This window comes from Pleurodeles waltl, chromosome 10, assembly GCF_031143425.1.
Source record: "Pleurodeles waltl isolate 20211129_DDA chromosome 10, aPleWal1.hap1.20221129, whole genome shotgun sequence".
Taxonomy (NCBI): Eukaryota; Metazoa; Chordata; class Amphibia; order Caudata; family Salamandridae; genus Pleurodeles; species Pleurodeles waltl.
Window position 1 is genome coordinate 1,030,530,003 of NC_090449.1, and position 20,970 is coordinate 1,030,550,972.

Consider the following 20,970-nt stretch of genomic DNA (forward strand, 5'->3'; position numbering starts at 1 on the left):
GTTCTTCCAAAAACAAACTTCTTGCAAACATCTGCGCTGAACATTAGATGGCAGAAGTATGCAGAGCAGAAGTATGCAGAGCATATGTATCTACAGCAACACATGCTAGGAACAAGGGTCATTCTTCCCCAAATGCAAAAACATTTAACCTATCCTTAGTTTAACACACAACAACAGAGATGTGCAGATAAACAATTTTGAAATCTAAAGCTAAATCTCGTCAGCTTAAGTTGGAATATGAATTGCATTTTCAATTGAAGGTACTCACCTTTAACAGAATCAGATAAAGCCACACATACATAACAATAAAAATTTATTTTATTTGAAAGTAAATATTCTCCAGATGTCTTTTTAAAGGCCATTCAGCTTTCTTTCAAATTCCATCCCCAATAAATGTCTTATAAAAAAAAAAAAAAGAAACATTTGAAATTCATTCTTAATAGCTAGCAAAATCTGTAATATTAAAGTTCTATCCTCCACATCGGTCTCAGTTATAAAATGCAATGTAATGCTCTAACATTTATGGGAATTTAAAGAAGGCAGCCATATATTTATTTCATTACATCAGTAACAAAAACAAGACACTTTAACACAAAAATCTAATTATACGTTTATTTTCTCCTACAGTCAACTTGTCGGAATTAAATTTTTTACAAAAGTTCAAAGTCCCAAAAAGACTGAAGGTGCCAGCTGACCAAATCTAGGTGAACTTGCTAGAGAGCATGTTGAAGCTTTATGGTTTGTGAAACAAAATATTTTTTTTAAAATGGGGCGAAATTATGTTTCCTTCAGCTGGGAGAGGCAGTCATGTTTGACTATGTTGATCTTTCTCGTTTTCACATCTTTTCAAGAACTGCAGGTACATATTATTTTGCATGTTTTTACAACACAATCTCAAGCTAGGATGTCCTCTGCTAACTTTGATGTACAAAAATAACTTGTGAAGTCTCCTGGTGTGAAATATATTTCGAAAATGTCTTATTTTATTGAGAAATTGAAAATTTCAAGTCTGTAAAATGCATTCCATCAGAAAATAAAAATGTTCACCCAAATCTTTAAATCTCCCCTTCAACATCTTAGTGCATTTCCTTTGACAGAATTGTCAAATTTTAACAAACAAAAACATTTTTAAATCATAAAAGCACTAAAGAAAACGTAATCCACGAAATGATTTAGCAATAAAAAAAAAAATTTAAGAAAAAGAAGCAGGAGAAATCCCCCCCCCAAAAAAACAGCAGATGGAACATTTCAGAAACAAATAGCTGGAGGTTGCTCACTTGACTTTTTTCGTTCACCCAACTGAATCGTGTTGTTGTGAACTTATCAACTTTTTAACGTGTAGTAAACATTTGGGTTAGCTTTCCAAATTCAGCTCAAAAACTCCACCATGCCCAGTGTCCTGAAGCCTTCGACGTTACCTGTACTCCAGGAGGTGACTCGACATCTAACCTTCCAGTGCTGAAGATGTCAATGTGTGTTTTTGGTAAACGGTTATCAAGAGTGGCAACAGGGTAAACTACCTTACAGAACACAACAAACATATTTGACATGAGATCAACTTTTTAAAAGGATGGTCATTTTGCTCAACTGCAGATTGTATCTTGCAGTCTCAACTAAATTAACTTGCAGCAGCAATACAAACATAACATGATCAATCTTTCCCGCTCATTCCTTCAAGCATGGTCTCCATCATCCTCAAGGAAATAAAATGCAACTTAGAGAGGAGAAGAAATTTGTTGCTACGCACTATGCTTTGCATCCTAATTGTTTACATCTTCAATAGACTCAAGAATAAATTACTGTCAGATATTTTACACGTTTCACTTATACATATTGCTGTCTAGGTATCTGAAAAACAAAATATATGAATGGATTTTATTTCAGAGAGAAAAACTGACAAGTATTCATGTGCCAAGGACCAAATTACAGGGTTCTTTGGTGCAATAAGTTCGAATTGTTGTCCAATTTGAAGGATAATATGTACCAAAAACAATGACCCACTGCCAGACTTGACAGTATTTCTGTCGTGCTTCACATTACAAATCTAAAACAGCTGTTCTCAAAAAGCCATTATATATCTTTTTAAATCAGACATTGCCTGAAATCGTTTTTACAATAATCTGGACCATGATGGTTCTGTACCCTCATGTTGCTGTGAAACATGACTTGCACTAAAGGCAAAGATTGGTTATCTCAGAGACAACTGCTTCATTACAGCAATCTTAACAGTGCACTTAAGCAGCCTTCCTGCTAGGTTTCTTGCCTTTCTTTACGATCAATTTATTCTTTATGTAACCACGCTTCCTTTTGGCAGTCTAAAAATAAATAGAAAATTCACTGTCATTGAAGCACCAAATCCAGTTGAGTATATTCTAATTTTAAGATCAGTTTGCACGTTACAAATAGAATTAAACAACAATAACTGAAACAAACATCACAAACCCTAAACTACTCATTTAGAAATATAAATATATGTAATTGCTGATGAAAATAGAACAGCTTCAAAGCTTTAATGTAAGCGTTACCTACCTGTCACATTTTGCTACATGAATGCAGTTATACCTTCCTATCCTATTTGGTGAACCATGACAGGGTGTTTCGTTCAACAGATTCCAGACTGAATGCAGGGGCACACCGTGTCAAAGCTTGAAAGTTCAAAAAACAAACACTGGATAAAGTGGGAGGGAGCCCTTTAACCTAGTGGCTCACAGTGGCAACAGATGAATCCTTCCCTCCACAGCGTGTAAAACGAATACACTGTATGGAATGCCCTTATGTAATTCACAGCGTGAAAACCACCAGAGCGCCGGGGGCCCGATGGAGCCGCGCAGAAAGGGTGCCTGCGGCCTTAACGCACGCCAAGAATATATGCCCCACTGCCTTCAGGTATGTAGTAAATGACAGCTGTGACTGGGGTTAAGGCGCAGTGACGTCACACCAAACTCCTCCGCTGCCTCCTTCCCCTCCGGTGAGAGGCTCTAGGCCACGCTGCGGCAGTGCACAACACGTGCCCTCCCGTCTGTCTCTATACAGAGCCCGGGTGATCGGAAGGCCTGCACTACCCTCTCTTTAGGAGAGAAACTTTTTAATTAGGGAAGCAAACTTGGAGGATGACATCCATCATCTTTTCCTAGTCCACGAGGAAGGAGGAAGGCTCCACATAATGTCAACAGCTTTACAGCAACACCACGGGGAGCAGAGTCCACCACAGGGAACAGAGTCCCTCACACCCTCGGGCCCGGCGCTACTGCACCAGCTGCACCAGTGGTCTGATGTAGCGAAAGGAAGTAAAGGGAAACTTAAAACCAAGGAGTTAAAAGTGTCCGGCTGAGCCTGCGGAAGGTGGCAGAAGGAATATGATGAGACCAGCTGTACAGCATCCATTTTAGGGCATCCTCATTCCTCACTCCTCATCCCTGCTTCTCATCCATCATACATCATCCCTACTTCTCATCCATCATCCCCGTTTCTCTTCCATCATCCCTACGTCTCATCCATCATCCTACTTCTCATCATCATATATCATCCCTACTTCTCATCCATCATCCCTACTTCTCATCCCTGCTCCTCTCATCCATCAATCATCCCTGCTTCTCTTCCATCATCCCTGCTTCTCATCCCCGCGTCTCATCCCCGCGTCTCATCCCTACTTCCCATCCATCATCCCTGCTTCTCATCCCCGCGTCTCATCCCTACTTCCCATCCATCATCCCTGCTTCTCATCCCCGCGTCTCATCCCTACTTCCCATCCATCATCCCTACTTCTCACTTCCCATCCATCATCCCTGCTTCTCATCCATCATACATCATCCCTGCTTCTCATCCATCATACATCATACATCATCCCTGCTTCTCATCCATCATCCCTGCTCCTCATCCATCATCCCTGCTTCTCATCCCTACTTCTCAACCATCTTCCATCATTCCTACTTCTCATGCCTCAGCCATCATCCCTACTCCTCAGCCATCATCCCTACTCCTTATTCCTCATCCCTCAGTCATACCAACACATTTTCAGTTTTGTGAAACACACCTTCACACTGATTGGTTGGGAACAGCCAATCAGAGTTATGCGAGCGAGCTGCATTCTATTTCAATGAAAAACAGCCTCCTCATTGCACATGGTGGGTGAAGAGGGAGGAAAGGAAATGCAACTGTGTGTTTGTTTCCAGTGAATTCAAGGCTGCACAAGATTTCATTTTATTTAACTCAGTGTTTTTCTGTTTGCACAGGCCTCTGCAGAAAACTCTGCTGGTTTGGGAAATACAAGGAGTGCACATCCTGGGCCATAAATCAGCTCTTGGAGAAAGGGTTATACAGGTCATCTACAGTTCAACCAAAAACCTTTCTGGTTTCAGTTTCATATGTAGAAACAAAATGTTTAAAATCAACTCTGGTGACAGTGCAATCCAGTTCATCCAAAGCTTTTCTGGTTTCATGTTTATTTGTAACAACATGTTTAAATCTGAGCCTGCTTTTTATTTGTAACAAATAACATGTTTACATCTGAGGCTGCTTTTATCTCTGAGAGCTGTTTTCTTTTTCTTTTCTGAAAGCAGAAACATTTTCTATGAACTTTGGTGAACTGTATAACCCTTTCTCCAAGAGCTGATTTATGGTCCTAGCTGTGGGTTCCTTGTATTTCCCAAAGCAGCAGAGCTGTAAGAATGCAGCTCTCTCTCATAACTGATTGGCTGTTCCTAACCAATCAGTGTGAAGGTGTGTTTCACAAAACTGAAAATGTGTTGGTATGACTGAGGGATGAGGAACGGGGAGTAGGGACGAGAAGTAGGGATGATGTATAATAGATGAGAAGCAGGGATGAGAAGTAGGGATGATGGATGAGAAGCAGGGATGAGAAGTAGGGATGATGTATGATGGAAGAGAAGTAGGGATGATGTACGATGGAAGAGAAGCAGGGATGATGTACGATGGAAGAGAAGCAGGGATGATGTACGATGGAAGAGAAGCAGGGATGATGTACGATGGAAGAGAAGCAGGGATGATGTACGATGGAAGAGAAGCAGGGATGATGTACGATGGAAGAGAAGCAGGGATGATGTACGATGGAAGAGAAGCAGGGATGATGGAAGAGAAGCAGGGATGATGGAAGAGAAGCAGGGATGATGGAAGAGAAGCAGGGATGATGGAAGAGAAGCAGGGATGATGTATGATGGAAGAGAAGCAGCGATGATGTATGATGGAAGAGAAGCAGGGATGATGGAAGAGAAGCAGGGATGATGGAAGAGAAGCAGGGATGAGGGATGATGGAAAAGAAGCAGGGATGATGGAAGAGAAGCAGGGATGATGGAAGAGAAGCAGGGATGATGGAAGAGAAGCAGGGATGATGGAAGAGAAGCAAGGATGATGGAAGAGAAGCAAGGATGATGGAAGAGAAGCAGGGATGATGGAAGAGAAGCAGGGATGATGGATGATGGAAGAGAAGCAGGGATGATGGATGATGGAAGAGAAGCAGGGATGATGGATAAGAAGCAGGGATGAGACACAGGGATGAGAAGTAGGGATGATGGAAGAGAAGTAGGGATGATGGAAGAGAAGTAGGGATAATATATGATGGATGAGAAGTAGGGATGATGGAAGAGAATCAGGGATGAGAAGTAGGGATGAGGAGTGAGGATGTCCTAAAATGGATGCTGTACAGCTGTGCCCACCTGCTCTAGAGTCACAGGCAAAATTACTTGCACGTTCTGCACTCCTGCTACCGTCCTGGTGCCAGTGCGATGAGGGAAGGGCTCAGAGACCCAGGTGTGCCAGAGTGACCATAGGCTTTAACTCCTAGTGTCTCTTGTTGACATTTTTTCTCAGATCAGAATGGACCCTGAAAACTTTGATTTTTTTTGTTTACCTCTGTAAGATGTCAGACACGCGAGAGGCACTAAAACAACTTTCCTGCTGCATCACTATACGTGCATTTCAAAGGCCAATACAATATCAACTTATGAGCGTTTAAATGCATGTATCTAACCCTGCAGATTGCAGAGACCTATCAATGAAAGCCCTGAGCCCCAATGCCAGGGTCTCAACTACTTTATCTAAATCCACCTCCATCTGATGCCACCAAGACCAATGACTGTGCCCTGTGTTACAGTCAGGCACATTTGAGGATGGCTGGCAGTCACGTTTGAGGACTTGCCAAATCACTCTGCATTCTGGGAGTTATAGTTTTGTTTTAATCTTTATAAGCATAGAATTAAAAATGAGAGTTGAAAGAAGGAAAAATGAATGTAAGAAAACTACCACAGCAGATAACGGGGATGAGACGACGTGCATCGAGAAAGAAACCGAAAGAAGGCAGTAGACCACAAAGTGACAAAACCGCAAGGCCAAAAGAAAACCGGGAAAAAAGGAAGAAAAAATGCAAGATGAGGATGTAGGAAAGGTAAAAAGCCTGGCAGCGCAACATATGTTGACAGAAAAGACAGACAAAAAAAAACATGTTAAGAGAAAGGAAATGATGGGCTAAAAGGATAGAGTCAGAAAAGATGAACAATGGGGGAGAAAAAAAAAAAAAAAGAGAATGAGGGGGCACTAACAGGGATACCAAGAGAGCATGATAGAGGGAGAGGGACAGAATTATTCGGTGCACGAGGAAATGACTGTGGCCAGAGATGCGCAGAAAAAACTGAGGATTGAGGGAAGAAACTGAAACCTGAGTGAGCGGAATGGAAAATTGGGAATATACCAAGATGAGAAAATGTGGCGATAAAAAGAGTGTTAGAAGAAACTATCCGTAATGATGCCCACTTGTGCTTATTGTGCTGCATTCTAATCCTGCAAAATTATTTGGTGAAAAAATTACTTAAGGGAAGGAGACCATTAGTTCTGGGACGAATTTGTTAACCTTGGAACCGACACCTGGATCAGTCACCCAATTCGGACTTCGGCAACTAACTAAAAAATGCGAAACTTAAGTACGGCCATGAAAACAACAAAAAGGAACTTAGTGTTTCCGTCTAGTTGTTAGAACTACTGGCTTCTATCCACATCACACCCTGATTCCTCACATGCAGTTTCACACACCCAACAAACGATTCAATTTGCAGGACCTAATGTTCAAAACAATCCTGTTACAAAAATGTTAAAATGTTTCTTGGACGTAGTCCTGCATACACTGGATACTAAAGAAGGAAACACCTTTCAGACGCAGGTAGCCAAGCCCCGTGTGAGCGAAATCCAGTTAGAAAAGCTTCCTCTGATTTCTACTTCTGAAGTACTGGTGAAGGGATTCTTGCAATCTTACTAGGGTCGGACTGGGGCAGAAAATAGACCCACACTCCAAAATAAAAGTTTCCCCCCATTTGCGAATGAGATACCTAAAACCGTGGCCCATATTTGGCAATCGGGCCAGTTCTGAACTTGTAAAGACATTACACAGGTGTTTTGCAAGGCATGAAAGAAGTACTGCATACATTCGTGCTTGTCACAGACAATACTTCTGGTAGTATCAAGGAATACAATAGTAAAATTCATACAACAGGTCCACGAAGAGCCTAAAAACTGCCAGATTGCCCTGCAGGCCAGTCCCACCTAGCATCATACTTTCTGTGCAGATCTAGGAAACTAACCCTGAAAGCCTTCACAGTACTTTTTAGTAGAACCATTCTGCTTAAGGCACTTATAGGCCAAAGAGGCGGCCTCTACACCTATGGCTGAAGGCTTTCACAGCAGATCAATACTTCTTGCTGGTACTGACAGTCTGTGCAAGAGACTCATTTCAACTATATCTAACAAGTACTTTCTCACACACATTCAAGAAGTAGCTAGGGTTTCTTCATTTTATTTTTTAAAGTTCTCTGCATTGGCATGACAAAATAAGACACTATCAATACATCCTGAAAAGTGTGAAGAGCGACCCAGTGGGCAAATGATACACCAGCCATATTAGTGCACTGATTTTCAATTATAGCCATGCAAGTGGCGCAGTGAAGGGCAAGGGCATTCCCAGGTAGATCGTATCCTCCTGGGGTTTTGGTACATCCATACTACTATAATCTGCAAAGGTAAGTCTGCCATGTGCCCCAGATCTTTTGGAATTTGGTTGGACATCCCAACTCTTCATATAAAAACTGCTCGGGTTTCACACACCAGTCCATCCATGTTCATAGTCCATCGTTCCAAGTGTGGCTGTGTTGGAGAACCCCACACTTCGCACACTACCACAAGTCCTAAGTTACAGAGTAAGCACTGGTGTCCGATTCCCTCCTAATCACCCCACACTCCTAGGACAGAGCTTTCCCTCCAGAGTCAGGGGTAACCGCATAACCCGGGCCAGAGTTTGTATCTCACTCTGCCCGAGTTATTTGCAGTCTTGAACAAAGTAGCGTGGGTGCAGCTAGGGTCACAGAGTGGGAGGCTTGGAATGACTCTCATTCTACCCACTTAATATCTAGTAGCAATATGATGGCACCCAAGCGCTGCAATACAACTGTACAAATCAGAGCAAAATCCAAGAGAGTGAAAACTGCCTGGGCAGGATCAAAATTGTGTTGGCACAGTAAGTCATTCAGTTGATCAACAGAATAGCATCATTGTACTACAAGGACATAACTCATGTGAGAAACAAAATGAGTGTGGTGAATAAAATCATCAAGTCAAAGTGTGAACCAAAGGAACACCAACAAACTATTGAATTGAGCCCTTAATGCATTGTATAAATGGTCTTTCTTATTTATTGTCCTAATCAGACATATACAATGCTTGGGAGTTACCATGATTTACAGATTTTACGTAACTTCCCTAATTAGCTCTTCTCACCAAGATGAAATAATTACACTTTCATGAGGCTATATTGGCATTTGAGAATTGACAATTATCTTAATTATTTAAGAGGAAAAAGAACAAAATCATTATTATGAACCGTAATGATCCTGACTGTTTAAGCAATGGACATAGAACGGATGTTCACTATTCTCATTTAATTAGTATAAAGAGGCAAAGTAATGAACGTTTGGTACAAAATGCCCTCTACATTACAGAAGAATGGCACTTCAATTTTGTCTATTGTTCCTGGCATCATCGGAACCACCACTAAGCATATGCCAGTCTTTGCAAGTTAAGCTTGAGAGAGTCATTTAAGGGATTATATCACCCTAATATGTACATTGTAGATACACTGGACTGGTTTTTGCCTCTTGCCCTGGAGGGGCAGAACTTGTTCCCCAAGTGGAGAATTCCTTTTTGAGGTTCAAAAATAATCTTCACATAATCTTAATAAAATGTAATCACGACTTGCAACAAACTACTGCAGCTCGTTTTTATTTCTTTATTATTTAGATATTTATTTTATTCCAAAAAGTCAGCAAACACCATATTATAGCATTAGTAGTCTGGGTGTGTAGTCTTCAAATTCATTTTTGAAAGACCACCTTTGTGGTCTTTGGTTAATGAAATAAGAATGGAACAGTACGTTTTTAGAAAAGCAGCACACCAGGACATAGTTGTTTGGCACACAAAGGAAAATTAGTGAGGCTATTGCTGGACAGAATATTTATTCCACACACATACACACTGAAAATGTGTGCTTACTCCCAACCTATTGTCATTGTATACTGCTGCCAACCCCCTAGCCCCCAGGGTCTTGGAGGGAATAAACTAATTTTCCAATAATCTGGGTAAAGGATTGTTTTGCTCAATATATGCTCATAATGTAATTTTACTGGAAATTACTTAAATTGGGTTACTGATAACATTCCATGCTTACATTCACAAATTACACTGCAGATCAAGATTTGTTTAATTTTGATATCTGGTGGGGAAACCTATTAAAATATGATATTTCAATGGTTATTTAAAGCACAAAAAGGCTGTAGTAATTTTTCCCAGGAAAAAGGGCTATTAGATACATAAGAGCTGTGTCAATATTAGATACCCTTGACTGTTTTTTTGTTTGTTTTTGTTTTTTTACACAACCACGGGTAAGCAGAGCGCAGGGTGAAAAATGTTTATAAAGCAAAAATTCCTCCTTTATAATTATATGGCCCAGAATGTACTTTCTCTGCCACCTTGAACTGCAAACATATTATGGAGAAGACTTTAGCACAGGCATCTGCAAAGGAGGAAAAGCATGCAAATGGTAGCTATACGATTAGAATAGGGCCTCACTGGCATAAAATATAAATGATATGGACCATTATAGCATATGTGATATGGTCCCCTCAATGACGACTCAGTCTTAAGATGCTATTTAAGTCTTGAAACAGCTAAATTATGTTGAAAAACAAGTGTCATAAAAGGAAATATATGAAGTACTTCAGATTTCTGAGAAGGAAATTTTACCATGGCCTATGAAAAATATTGTGAAATGTCCGAACTGGTTACTTGATTGAATGTCAGATGCAAGGTCTCCATTAGAAACACAACATATTATATAAATTAAGGGCTCAAAATGGTTGGCTGAAGTCCTATGAATGTAGCATGCAATAGCTACAGGCAACTTTAGACTCCAAAATTATTTTAAAAAACAAAAAACACACAATTATTTGGTAATTAGGATGAAGGCTCATTGGTCCGGATGAATTAAAGAACCAATCACTCGTTATTTGGCAAAATGTTTGGGGAAGACCTTAACCTCTGCATTAAATCAGGATATCGGGCGATTTGACAGAGCTTTCTGGTGGATGGCTAGGATTCTGGAGAACTACTATTGCTGCTACATTTAGTTCAGGTAAGAACCAACCTATGCTCACAGCCTCTTGATAAAGTTTCGAAAAAAGAGAAGGAACAACTGAATTTCTTATATTTGATAGGGAATCCGTTAAGCCTGGGAGATCTGCTCGATTGTAAATCATCGATCACCTCCTTCATCTCTTCTGCCAAGGAATCTTGCTCAAGATTATTTGTCTACGGTAGATAGAGGTGCTAGGGGAAGGTATTCCACAAGAGGTTTATCTTCCTCTCACCTAAAGCATGGTGATAGGAGGTGAAGACAGAGTCAATCTCTCGGGCACCGATTACTTTTGTCTCTTCCACATCTAGAATACTAGGGATCACCCTGACCCACAGTGTTAATGGTGCGCTAGCAATGATAAGTTTTCTAGATTTACCTCCCATTTTGTAAATTCTTGGAAGCCATCTAAGACTGCCTAGCTTCATCTAAGTAGTGCAGTCGTAAAGAAGCTTTATCGACTCAAACTGGTGTTGTCCTGCTTAATGAGGTTATCGTATTCTAGGCGAATAAATTTAGCTGAGAGGTCAGATACAACATGATTCTAGTACTGTTCCCTTCTCTTTTACATAAGCCTTTGCTCAACTGCAGAACAGCTTTCCCTGTTGCCCTTAATGTACTGGGGCAATCCACACCTTTTGTTGCATTTGAAGTAGCTTTTAACTTCCTTGGGCAAGCACGTCGGTTAGGTTCATTGCACTGAATCGCCACACTGGGCAGACTCCTGTGTTAGGGGTGCCAATTTGTAAGAGTATTTGAGAGTGGTCAGATATACCCTGGGGAAGGACAGTTTTTCTCATCATATCGGTCTATCTGCTACAGGTAAAAAGAGGTAGCCTTTTCTGGACACAGATCTATAGGCAGCTGATGTCTGTGTGTGTACTTTCACTCTCAGGGGTGCTAGACCTACCACACATTGCAGAGCTGTATCAATCCGTCTAAGTGTGCTAGTATTATTCTTACTTTGTTCTTGGTTTCCTTTGAACTTCCCAAGTAAAAAGTTGGACCCGTGACTGCTTTGAAATCCCCCATCTTCAACAGTGGTGCTTTGTGACAGCTTAGTCTAACTCACGGTTATCCTGGAGATAGGAAAGTTGTGGAGGAATATACATATGCTGACAAAGCCAGTGTTTTCCTTCCATCTGACTGCCAATTGTTAAATATCTGAACGGTGTATTGTCAGAGACTAGCGTGATCACCAAGGGATTTGTGTACTAATATAGCTATGCCCCGACCTTTTCTGTATCGTGATCGGAGTCTACCCAGGAAAGGAAAATGTGAACCCAGGAAGTGGGGCTCCTGTTGGAAGAGAGCTGATGGGTCATGGCATTTGGCAAATTTAATGGACTGCGTCCTTTTGATGTAGTCACTGAGACCTCGTATGTCCAATGGCCGTGTGGGCCACGTAAGGAAGGTTAACAGCTTATCTCTTTACATTCGAAGGACTGTCAAAGCAGGCAGTCTTCGGGAGGTTTCAGATTAAAGCAAGTGGATTGTGTGTGCCTTGAAGGATGAGAGCGCCGAGTGAAGATCTAATGTAACTACCTTCCTATCAGAACCAGGAAACCCACCTTCCCCTCCCGCCTCACCAAATACTTACAGCCTAGAAACACCTGTCACCCTAAGCGTCCCCATTTTGCTACGAACTAGCTGTTGATACAAATGAGGAAATAGTCTTCCAATCATACCTAACAGTAAATCATTAGGGAAGGCTATTCGCTGCTAGCACAAACGATGAAAACTGAGAGGAGGCAGGCTAGGTAGCAACAGGGGAAAAAGGAATGATTAAGGTAGTCGAATATCCAGATGCATAAATTGTGAAGTATAGTCAAGTAGGTTGCCCACATCTGGGTGGTTGAGTCATCATGGGCCCAAGGACTGGGGTTGAACCAACAATGGATTTGAGGCTTCAGGAGGTCTATGTGATTGAGTGAAGCATGTTTCCAATCCCTCAGGAAATTTGCCTTTCTAAATTTGAAGAGTCTGTCCTCTCTGTTCGGGTCTCTTTCTACGGATGCAATTCAGGTCTTCTTCGTTTTCCTTTGCTAGGCGGTTCATCACTTACCGTTTGGTTGTTTTCAGTTTCCTCTTGCCTGGGGCAGCTGTTATGGTCTTTTTTTCTGCAACCCAATCCCAAGCTGCTGTGTGCGAGTTAAAGAAGATGAAGCATGATACATAGAGGGCTTTTTTACCTGGACTGGAAACATCAGCATGTACTTCAAGTTCATAGCACACAGGTTCTCTGTGCTAGCTCCGACTGCTTGGAACTCTCTCCAATTGCTTATTCGATCCATCACAGATTTAAAAACTTTCAGAAGTGCTTTAAAAACCTTGTTCTTTACGAAAGCATTTGAGCTGCACTCTAAAGTTGGCCTCATCTTTCAGGTAAATTTAGCACCACAATACTCATTAGGGAGCTAGCTCTCTAAAAAGTTTATCAATATAGACCATACATGCAAAGCATACATATAATCATACATTCCAAGTATGCCTAGCGTATACATGCAAAGCAAACATATCATACTTGCCATAACACAGCATGCCATAACAGATCTTCTGATTGACAGGAAACAATTTAATTTGTTTCTGGAAAGCTCTAGTAGGGAAATTCATAATACAACTTCTTGGTAGAACAATTTCCCTTTTGCTCTGGTTCCTTTGAGGATTGCATCCGTGTCTTTATAGATTAATACCTTAGCAATGATAGGCTGAGGTGGGGCTCCTGGAGGGGGCTGTTAGGTTAGGGCCCTGTGGGCAACACAGGGCGATAATGTGTCTGGTGGGATCCAGGAGTCAACCAGTTTTCCAGAAATGTTTCAGAGTTGCATCCTTTCGCTCCTTCTGGAAAGCCAAAGAAAAAGTATTTCTCCATGCTCTATTTTCAGCATCTTCAGCTCTTTCTTCTAGGGACTGGGATTCTGCATGGAAACAAGAAACTGCACTTCAACCACATGACAGCATCTTCTAATTCAGTGATCCAGGCCTCTGAATCAGACTTGGTCCACAACACTGCGAAAGTTTTGTCGGAGAAGCGCAACATCTGTCCCTCCTTCTAGTTTCCAGTGCAAAGCGATAAGCTTGGACTGTTTGCAATATAGCATCCATACTGGGTAGGAGAGAGGGTTGTTGACTATCGCCTTCCTGTGTCCAGTTCAGATGAGTTTGCCAATGGGAGAGTAGATCGGTCTATTTTCATCTGGGTGTTTGGAGGTACAGTCGATCCTTCCCAAGATGGTGGTGCCTTCAGAGTCCTCAAAAACCAGTAGTGGTTTCTACAGCAGGATATGCTGCTGTAGGAGTCAACAGTGCTCAAGCACCATGGTTACTATGGTTGAAAAAGAGGGTCCTTCGCCAGTCATTGTACTTTTCCATCTCTGGTAGCAGCCCTAGAAACATCCTAATCGTCTGTGCAGTGGGTGACCACAGCGGGCATCCCATGAGGATGCTGACCTGCTTGTACTGGAGGTCACAGCAGTCTGCAAGCTATTTTCGTCTCTCACATGGCTGCCGGAGCCTGCACTGACTTTTCCTTGCCCAAGGACAGGGTCCTCTCATCTGTGCTAGTGTGTATAGTTGCCCTAGTCTTCTGGGTGGGGTGAAGGGGCTGCCACAGGGGATTTAGAGTGCCTTTGTCTGAAAGAAGCCTCCTTAGGGTGCCAAGAATAGTAGTGAGTATCATTATGAAGGACCCAAGGCAAAAAGATCTCAGTGGGCTTAGGCCCTCGGTGAGTTCATGCCTTACTAGCTGTTAAAAGTGGCCACCTTCAGTCCAAGTCTCAACGTTTCGGTTCTTTCTAGGGCCGTGGGGAAATCTATACATCCATGGATGCCTCAATCAGGTGGTATAGGGAACCCTGTTGATCTGCAATCTCCTCGGTTATGCTGTGAACCGGGAAACCACCCACGTGTCTCCGTCCTGCCCAGTAGCAGACAAGGAGGTTGGGACATCCAGACGTGCAGAGGGCAACAGTGGATATATTGGGGGCCCACAGCTAGTTAGCCCCGGCTCACACCCTCAGGTAGGTTCAGTACAGGTGCAGGGCTCACATCAGTCTCCCGGCTCTTAGTGTTAGAAAACACTATTATTCATGCCCCCAAGATTCTACCCCCCGCCCCCCCCCCCACACACACCCACCCTAAACTCCTCAATACCATAGCTTCTGATTGTGGTCTAATGAAATAAGACAGTACCTTCTCTTGGCCATTTGCGCGGCTCACCATCACAAAGGCAAGGAGGCCTTGTGCTATCTGCCTCCAGATCACTTGGGTCTGATCATGGGCACTGAATCCATCTCGGTCAGGATCTTGTGCATCTCACACTGTAGCAAGTTATGAACTGGGGCTCTGATTCTGCCACAGTCCTTGCCCAATTCTGCATAAAATAACTTTAATCCCTAGTAAAGAGTCTGCCAGCAAGCATTAAACACTATTACCAAGCGGAACAATTGGAGCCCTCTTAATGTGCCATCTTGGCCTCCCAGGCCACACACTTTTTTTTTTTTTTTTTAAATACCAGTGACATACCTCTTGTAAATCTTATTGCAAGCAGAGAAGCAAGTAATGAAAAAAACTCTACCCATTACATACAAGACGAAATCAAAGATACAAGATTATCTATTTGCACAAAATTCAAAATATGGGGGCATTATCTGAAGAACACATTAGTCAAAATTCCTATACAAGTAAGATGCAATGTGTTATTTAACACTCAGTCAATTTATAATTAAGATAACTGTTTTTGAAGGAACAGTTGCTTATATGTAATCCTACTTCTTCATTGTGGGAATTGTTTTCTGAATTCAAGAAAAGTTTAGTAAATGCATTAGTGATTCTCTGGTATCTTGCACATGAGCAGATAAATTCTAACTTGCATGAATATCAAATGGAATATGAGGGCGAAGAACCTGCTTAAACAGCAAGCTCATGCCGCTGACAATGTGGTGCTCCTTTTAAGTTGCTTCCATTCTTTGCATGTTTGCTAAAATAAATGTATTGGCAGATGGTGAAAGTGCACTGAACATGTCTTTATCGTAAGAAATAATCTTCAGGTAACAAGGTTAAGTTGAAGCAAACAACCCCCAGAACACTGTCATTTTTTAAATGGACGCTCAGGACCAAAACAAGGTAAATGACATACATGGGACTAATCTGGCAGCCCTGCATACATTACCCTCACTAATCATTACGTTTAATAGCTGTACATTTTAACACTAAATACACATTTGGAATTAGGACATGTTCACTTTAGTTCTGCTGTTAAATAATTTAAACATGTTGCAGCTATTTGCAAATACAAATGGAGGGAATAAAACTAACACTACAAACACTTGAATTCTTTCCCTTTGCTTGGCTTTTACATGTTTTAAATAGCTATTGTTTATATTTCCTTGCACTAATGGTTTCCTATGAAATAAACAGTTGCTCGTGGGGGTCAAAAGCGGCGTGGTGGCACATGGCAGGGGGCAGAGGGGGATAATAAAATTTAAAATAGTAAAAATAAAAACTTACTTACCTTGCTGCTGCCGCGCCGCTGCTCCTCCTTCCTGGTCACTGGAGGCACAGACTCCCAGCCTGCCCGGCATCAAATCCTAATGCTGCATGAAAACAGCGTTCAGACTGGCCGGAGAGCCCAGCCAGGGCGCTCCCAGGCAAACTGGGAGCCTGTGACTCATCTCTCCAGCCCGGCAACACAGTGCTGGGCTGGAGAGAGCACAGTGTGCATGTGTGTGCACTCCCCTTGTCCCCATCAACCCCCATCACCCCACCCCTTTAACAACAAAGCGACAATAAACAGTTTATTATCGTTTTGGTGCTAAAATGTTTTGCAGAGGCTGCCGTGTGTGTGTGTGGTGGTGCGTGTGTGTGTGTGTGTGTGTGTGGTGGGGGGGGGGGGGGGGGGGGGGGGGGAGAAGGGGGGGGGGGGGGGGGGTTGTGCCTTTGGAGGGGAAGGGGCAGCAAATTCTCCCCCACCATAGAGGAGCTGTCACTGGAAATATATCTTGTAATGGGATGATGGAATGAAGCCACTGATTTACAAACAGTTACCATTAAATCAAATGTCTGTTTTCAAAATAATTTTCGTAAATTAAGTTTCAACTGTGGCAACAATGAAAAACAGAATGCCAAATTATCTGTCCATCAAAGTTAAACTCCATTTATAGAGCATCACGCTTGCTTGTTTCTCTCACTTAGCCACTGGAAAAATCAGCACTTTCACTAGCTTGCAAATATGCCTTTAAAGCAGCCATCAGGTGAGTAATGTCACAACAGCTCTCAAAATCTAAGCAGTGGTCATAAAAACACAATATACATTCTTGAATGCCTATTGTTGCTGACCATTAGATATATATGACCGTGTGAAAATAAGTGATGTTTTTCCTCCATACTAGAAGATCCTGTTAACATCATAACCAAAGAGCTTGGAGTGAAATACTACAAGTGACATTCAATAGGCACACTTAAAAAGTAATCGCTCCTAAAATGTATACTGAATACTATTAAATGACTAAGTGCATTAAATTAATACACAGAAAATGAAAATCAGAGTACGTTAATGGACACCTACCTTCTTGGATAGATACTTCTGTTTTGGTACAATATTTGTAACACGAGGTTTATGATCCAGTGTCTCTCTGTTGTCAAGTTGTTTCACTTTATATATCCTAACCAGCCAATGTTCAGATGTAAAAGCTTCTTCTAAGTGCTTGAATTTAATGTCTTTGTTCCCAATTTCAGCATTCCGTGTTCTATCAAAGCCAGGTGGTGTTCGAAAGTCAAGCTGAATAGGTAAAGGTAGGACAAAATATCCAAGACGAATTTAAACACTGCAGTCATCAATAGAAATATTGTAAAAACATTATAAAATGATTCCAACAAAACTACAAATTTGCTGTACAGCACAATCTACACAACATTGTCCTCAACTTCACCATTATCATTTACAGATGACAACGGCAAGTAATCTTTTAGTACAGCCTGGATATGAGCTGAGTAGTTCAAGGGCAATCACCGTAAGGTAGTGTTTTAAAGGGCTATTATTTTTTATTTAAAAAACAATTAATTGGCCATATTGATTTGCAAATGCGGTCTCCGTTTTCTCATGTATGGAGCCCTGCCTACAATATCACACCAAGCTCATCATCAAATAGCACAACTATATATGGAAATCTAATGGGCCTTCTTATAGACACAGTTTTATAGGTAGACCACCACTGCATCCTTGTTTCAAAAAGGTTGTGTGTGATCTTACATCACTTTTCAAGTGAGTCATTTACCCAAAATGTTTACAACCTCTTGAGTTCATTCATGAACGGCTGAAAAAAAAGTTATTTACTTCAGTAACAGTGTGTCTGGTAGATAGTACATCCTCTTGGTTTTAAGATGGGTGTGAACTTTTTTGGGGTCTTTGTACATAGTAAAACGTGGCAACAATACATTGCTTTGAAGTTTTAACTTTTGGGTTGCCTATGGCTAATTTGTTTAAAAGAATACTCTTCAAATGGATCTGTAGTGGTGATGACCAAGGAGACATAAATTATGGACATGTCCAGTGCGTAGAGCACTGAAGTTTATTCATAAATATGCTATATGGCAGAGCCCATCCTGAGGCGTCCTTTCAACTCTATGTCCAGAAAGGAACTGTGTTGGTGAACCACGTTAACAGAGACCAGAATGCAGAACATGGAATAACCCCCATAAGATGCACTCAAATAACAGTGCCACAAAGAATATAGAATACTAACATAGGATATAGAATATTACTAGAATACTACACAGACCTCTTATAATGAAGAATTAAAAAATGCAAATACTAATTTAATGACAAATGAACAGCCATAAATAGAATGGAAATAAAGACAAGCATTTGCAGCAATGTAATAGGTCTCACATTTACTTGAGTTGGAGCTCTTGGTGTAATGCTTAACTGGACTTTGTTGCAAAATAAATTGGTCAACCCTATCGCATATTTTGGTCCTTTCTGCTAACTAATTCCAGTGGCCCTGCATAGAATTAAAGGGCTAGTAGGCCTACTGGAATATTTTTTCAAACAAGGCCCTTAAAACACAAACTACTCCCAGGTGCAAAACAAAAATTCCAGCCATAAGAGCTTAAAAATATACTGAATGGCGAGAAGGGTTGTTATTTTGGGGTCCCCACTAACCTAGTGAGGGTACCCAGAGATGACAGAAATAGCACGACGTGAATGTTTCGAAGGTGGCCCCATTGTCTTAGGACCACCACAGGCGGAGTTATGAGCAAAAATGTTTTGTAAAAGGAATGCCCTGCAAAGCATTATGGGGTGAGTTTCCAAGAGCTGCGAATATTGTAGTTTGTTCACTGTAATGGTCAGAACAGCCCCAGGAGGACACCACAATAAAAATATCATTTCCAAGAAAAATGGTCATGTGACCATATAGGTAACCCCTATAGGGTATTAACCACATGAAAACAAAATGAAAAAATACAGAGCAAACATATTTAGCTGCCGGAAAACGTAGTGCATTACACATTTTCAGAACTAGCAAGCCTACTGCAATGATATTACGAACAATGCCCCTAAAACAAACTACACTCAGTTGTGGAAAAAAAAAAAAAAAGGTTAAAAAAAAAAAGGTGGGAGGGGTTATTTCAGGTTTCAACTAACCTAGTGTGGGGACCCAGAGATGACCTTGACAGAAAGTGTGTTGTGCAGAATGTTGTGGCGGTGGTTCCATTGTCCTGGGACCACCACAGGCTGAGTTATGGGCAAACACGTTTTGAAAAAGAATGATTGCAGACCATTATGGGGTGAGTTTCCCCAAATGCAGTGAATACTGTAGTATCGGCTCTCCTGCTGTGCCGGGAGAGCTGCTTTGATGATTTCTGTGTTTTTATTTAGGTAACGCATTTACCAATTACAGGGGTTTGTTGAAAGCCATGAAGCAGAGAGACAAAAGCAAAACTGAAAATACTCTACTTAAGTAACAGTGTATACAATGTAACGAGCGCTCCAATACCACCGATCAAGTTTGTACAGTTCACTCTCAAAACACCATGGAGCGTGACGCAACAAGACTAAAGAAAAAAGTAGCTCGCCCTCCCGAAAGTATATTGGCAATTGTGCAATAATCCATGTAGCAGGGTCAGTCTGCAAGGCGTAACAAAAGAGCCTCTAGGCAGGACAAACAAAGCCTTTACCAATGACATCAAGGGATGGCTGAAAGGCAAGCCCAGGAACAAATGAGTGATGGGCATGAGATGGGTGTGGTTAAATCCCACAGAATAAATTACAACAGGTCGAAAAGCAGCACTTGAATGCTGCTATGCTCAACCTAAAACCATGTTGAGAAATTCTGACAAGTATTTTGATTTCTTAGATAATCTACCACTCCTTATGATAACTTCATCTTCACTGTTAGATACATTAACTGCATCATTACAGCGTGGCATGGTGTCATTAGCCACAATAGTGCTCTGCAAAGAATTGGGGTTTCCAAAACTACCTCTAACCGTGGAGTTAATCATTTTCAGGAACATCGCTAGCTGTGGCATCAATAGTGTTGTTTATAGGAGAACCACCTCTTTTTAACCATTCCCTAACAGCAGTTGAAAATGTGTTTCCTGGATGCTGCAATTTATTCTCAATTACCATGCACTGAAAGTCACTTAGAAGAATTACATTTCTTATAGCCCATCAACATCCATCTTCTAACTTGACAGGAGAGTGCTACTTTTAAAATTTTGAATGGTCCATTAAAATGAGTGTTTTTGACTTTCTGGGCCTCCTATCTTTTAATATCACCCAAGATCCCACGTTTGCATCACTCAACTTTGTATGGCTTCTGGAATCATGGTCTTTTTTCCCCCTGAACTTGTTTAACCTCAGAATCCACTTTCTTCAAATCAACTATTTTATCACAATTAGTAGGAACTTTATCCTTCAACCAGTTAGGGCACAGTCTTGTGCAGGATTGCCTTCCTTTCACCAAATTAATAGCTGGCACCGCTGTTACACTATGTGTGTTACACTATGTGGAGTATTATGATATGCTTATACCTTGCTACGAATGAACTTCTCTAAATCCTTCCCACAAGTCACAGCAGTTTGAATTCCCTATTTCAATAAACAGCTTAGCCTTTTCACAGCACCATCCATTTGCTTTGTGCATAAGGTACATTATGATGTTTAATACCCTTATTTTTAAAAATAATTCAATAGATTCTGAATCAAGCTGTACACCATTATCCGTGACTAACTCTTCAGGGTACGCATCCAAGCTAAATATTTTATCTAAAAATGTAATAGC

General features: G+C 41.3%; 1 protein-coding gene across 1 annotated transcript in view; it reads right to left on the reverse strand.

Moving 5' to 3' along the window:
* Positions 1-296: 296 nt before the first annotated feature.
* STT3B (STT3 oligosaccharyltransferase complex catalytic subunit B) overlaps positions 297-20,970 on the reverse strand; it is a 213,079-nt gene continuing 192,405 nt past the window's right edge. Inside the window, exons 15-16 of the mRNA XM_069212000.1 lie at positions 17,250-17,462; positions 297-2,315 (exon numbers count right to left, since the gene is read on the reverse strand). Of these exons, the coding sequence (XP_069068101.1) occupies positions 2,235-2,315; positions 17,250-17,462 (294 nt within the window). The 3' untranslated portion in view covers positions 297-2,234. The remainder of the gene's footprint in view (positions 2,316-17,249; positions 17,463-20,970) is intronic.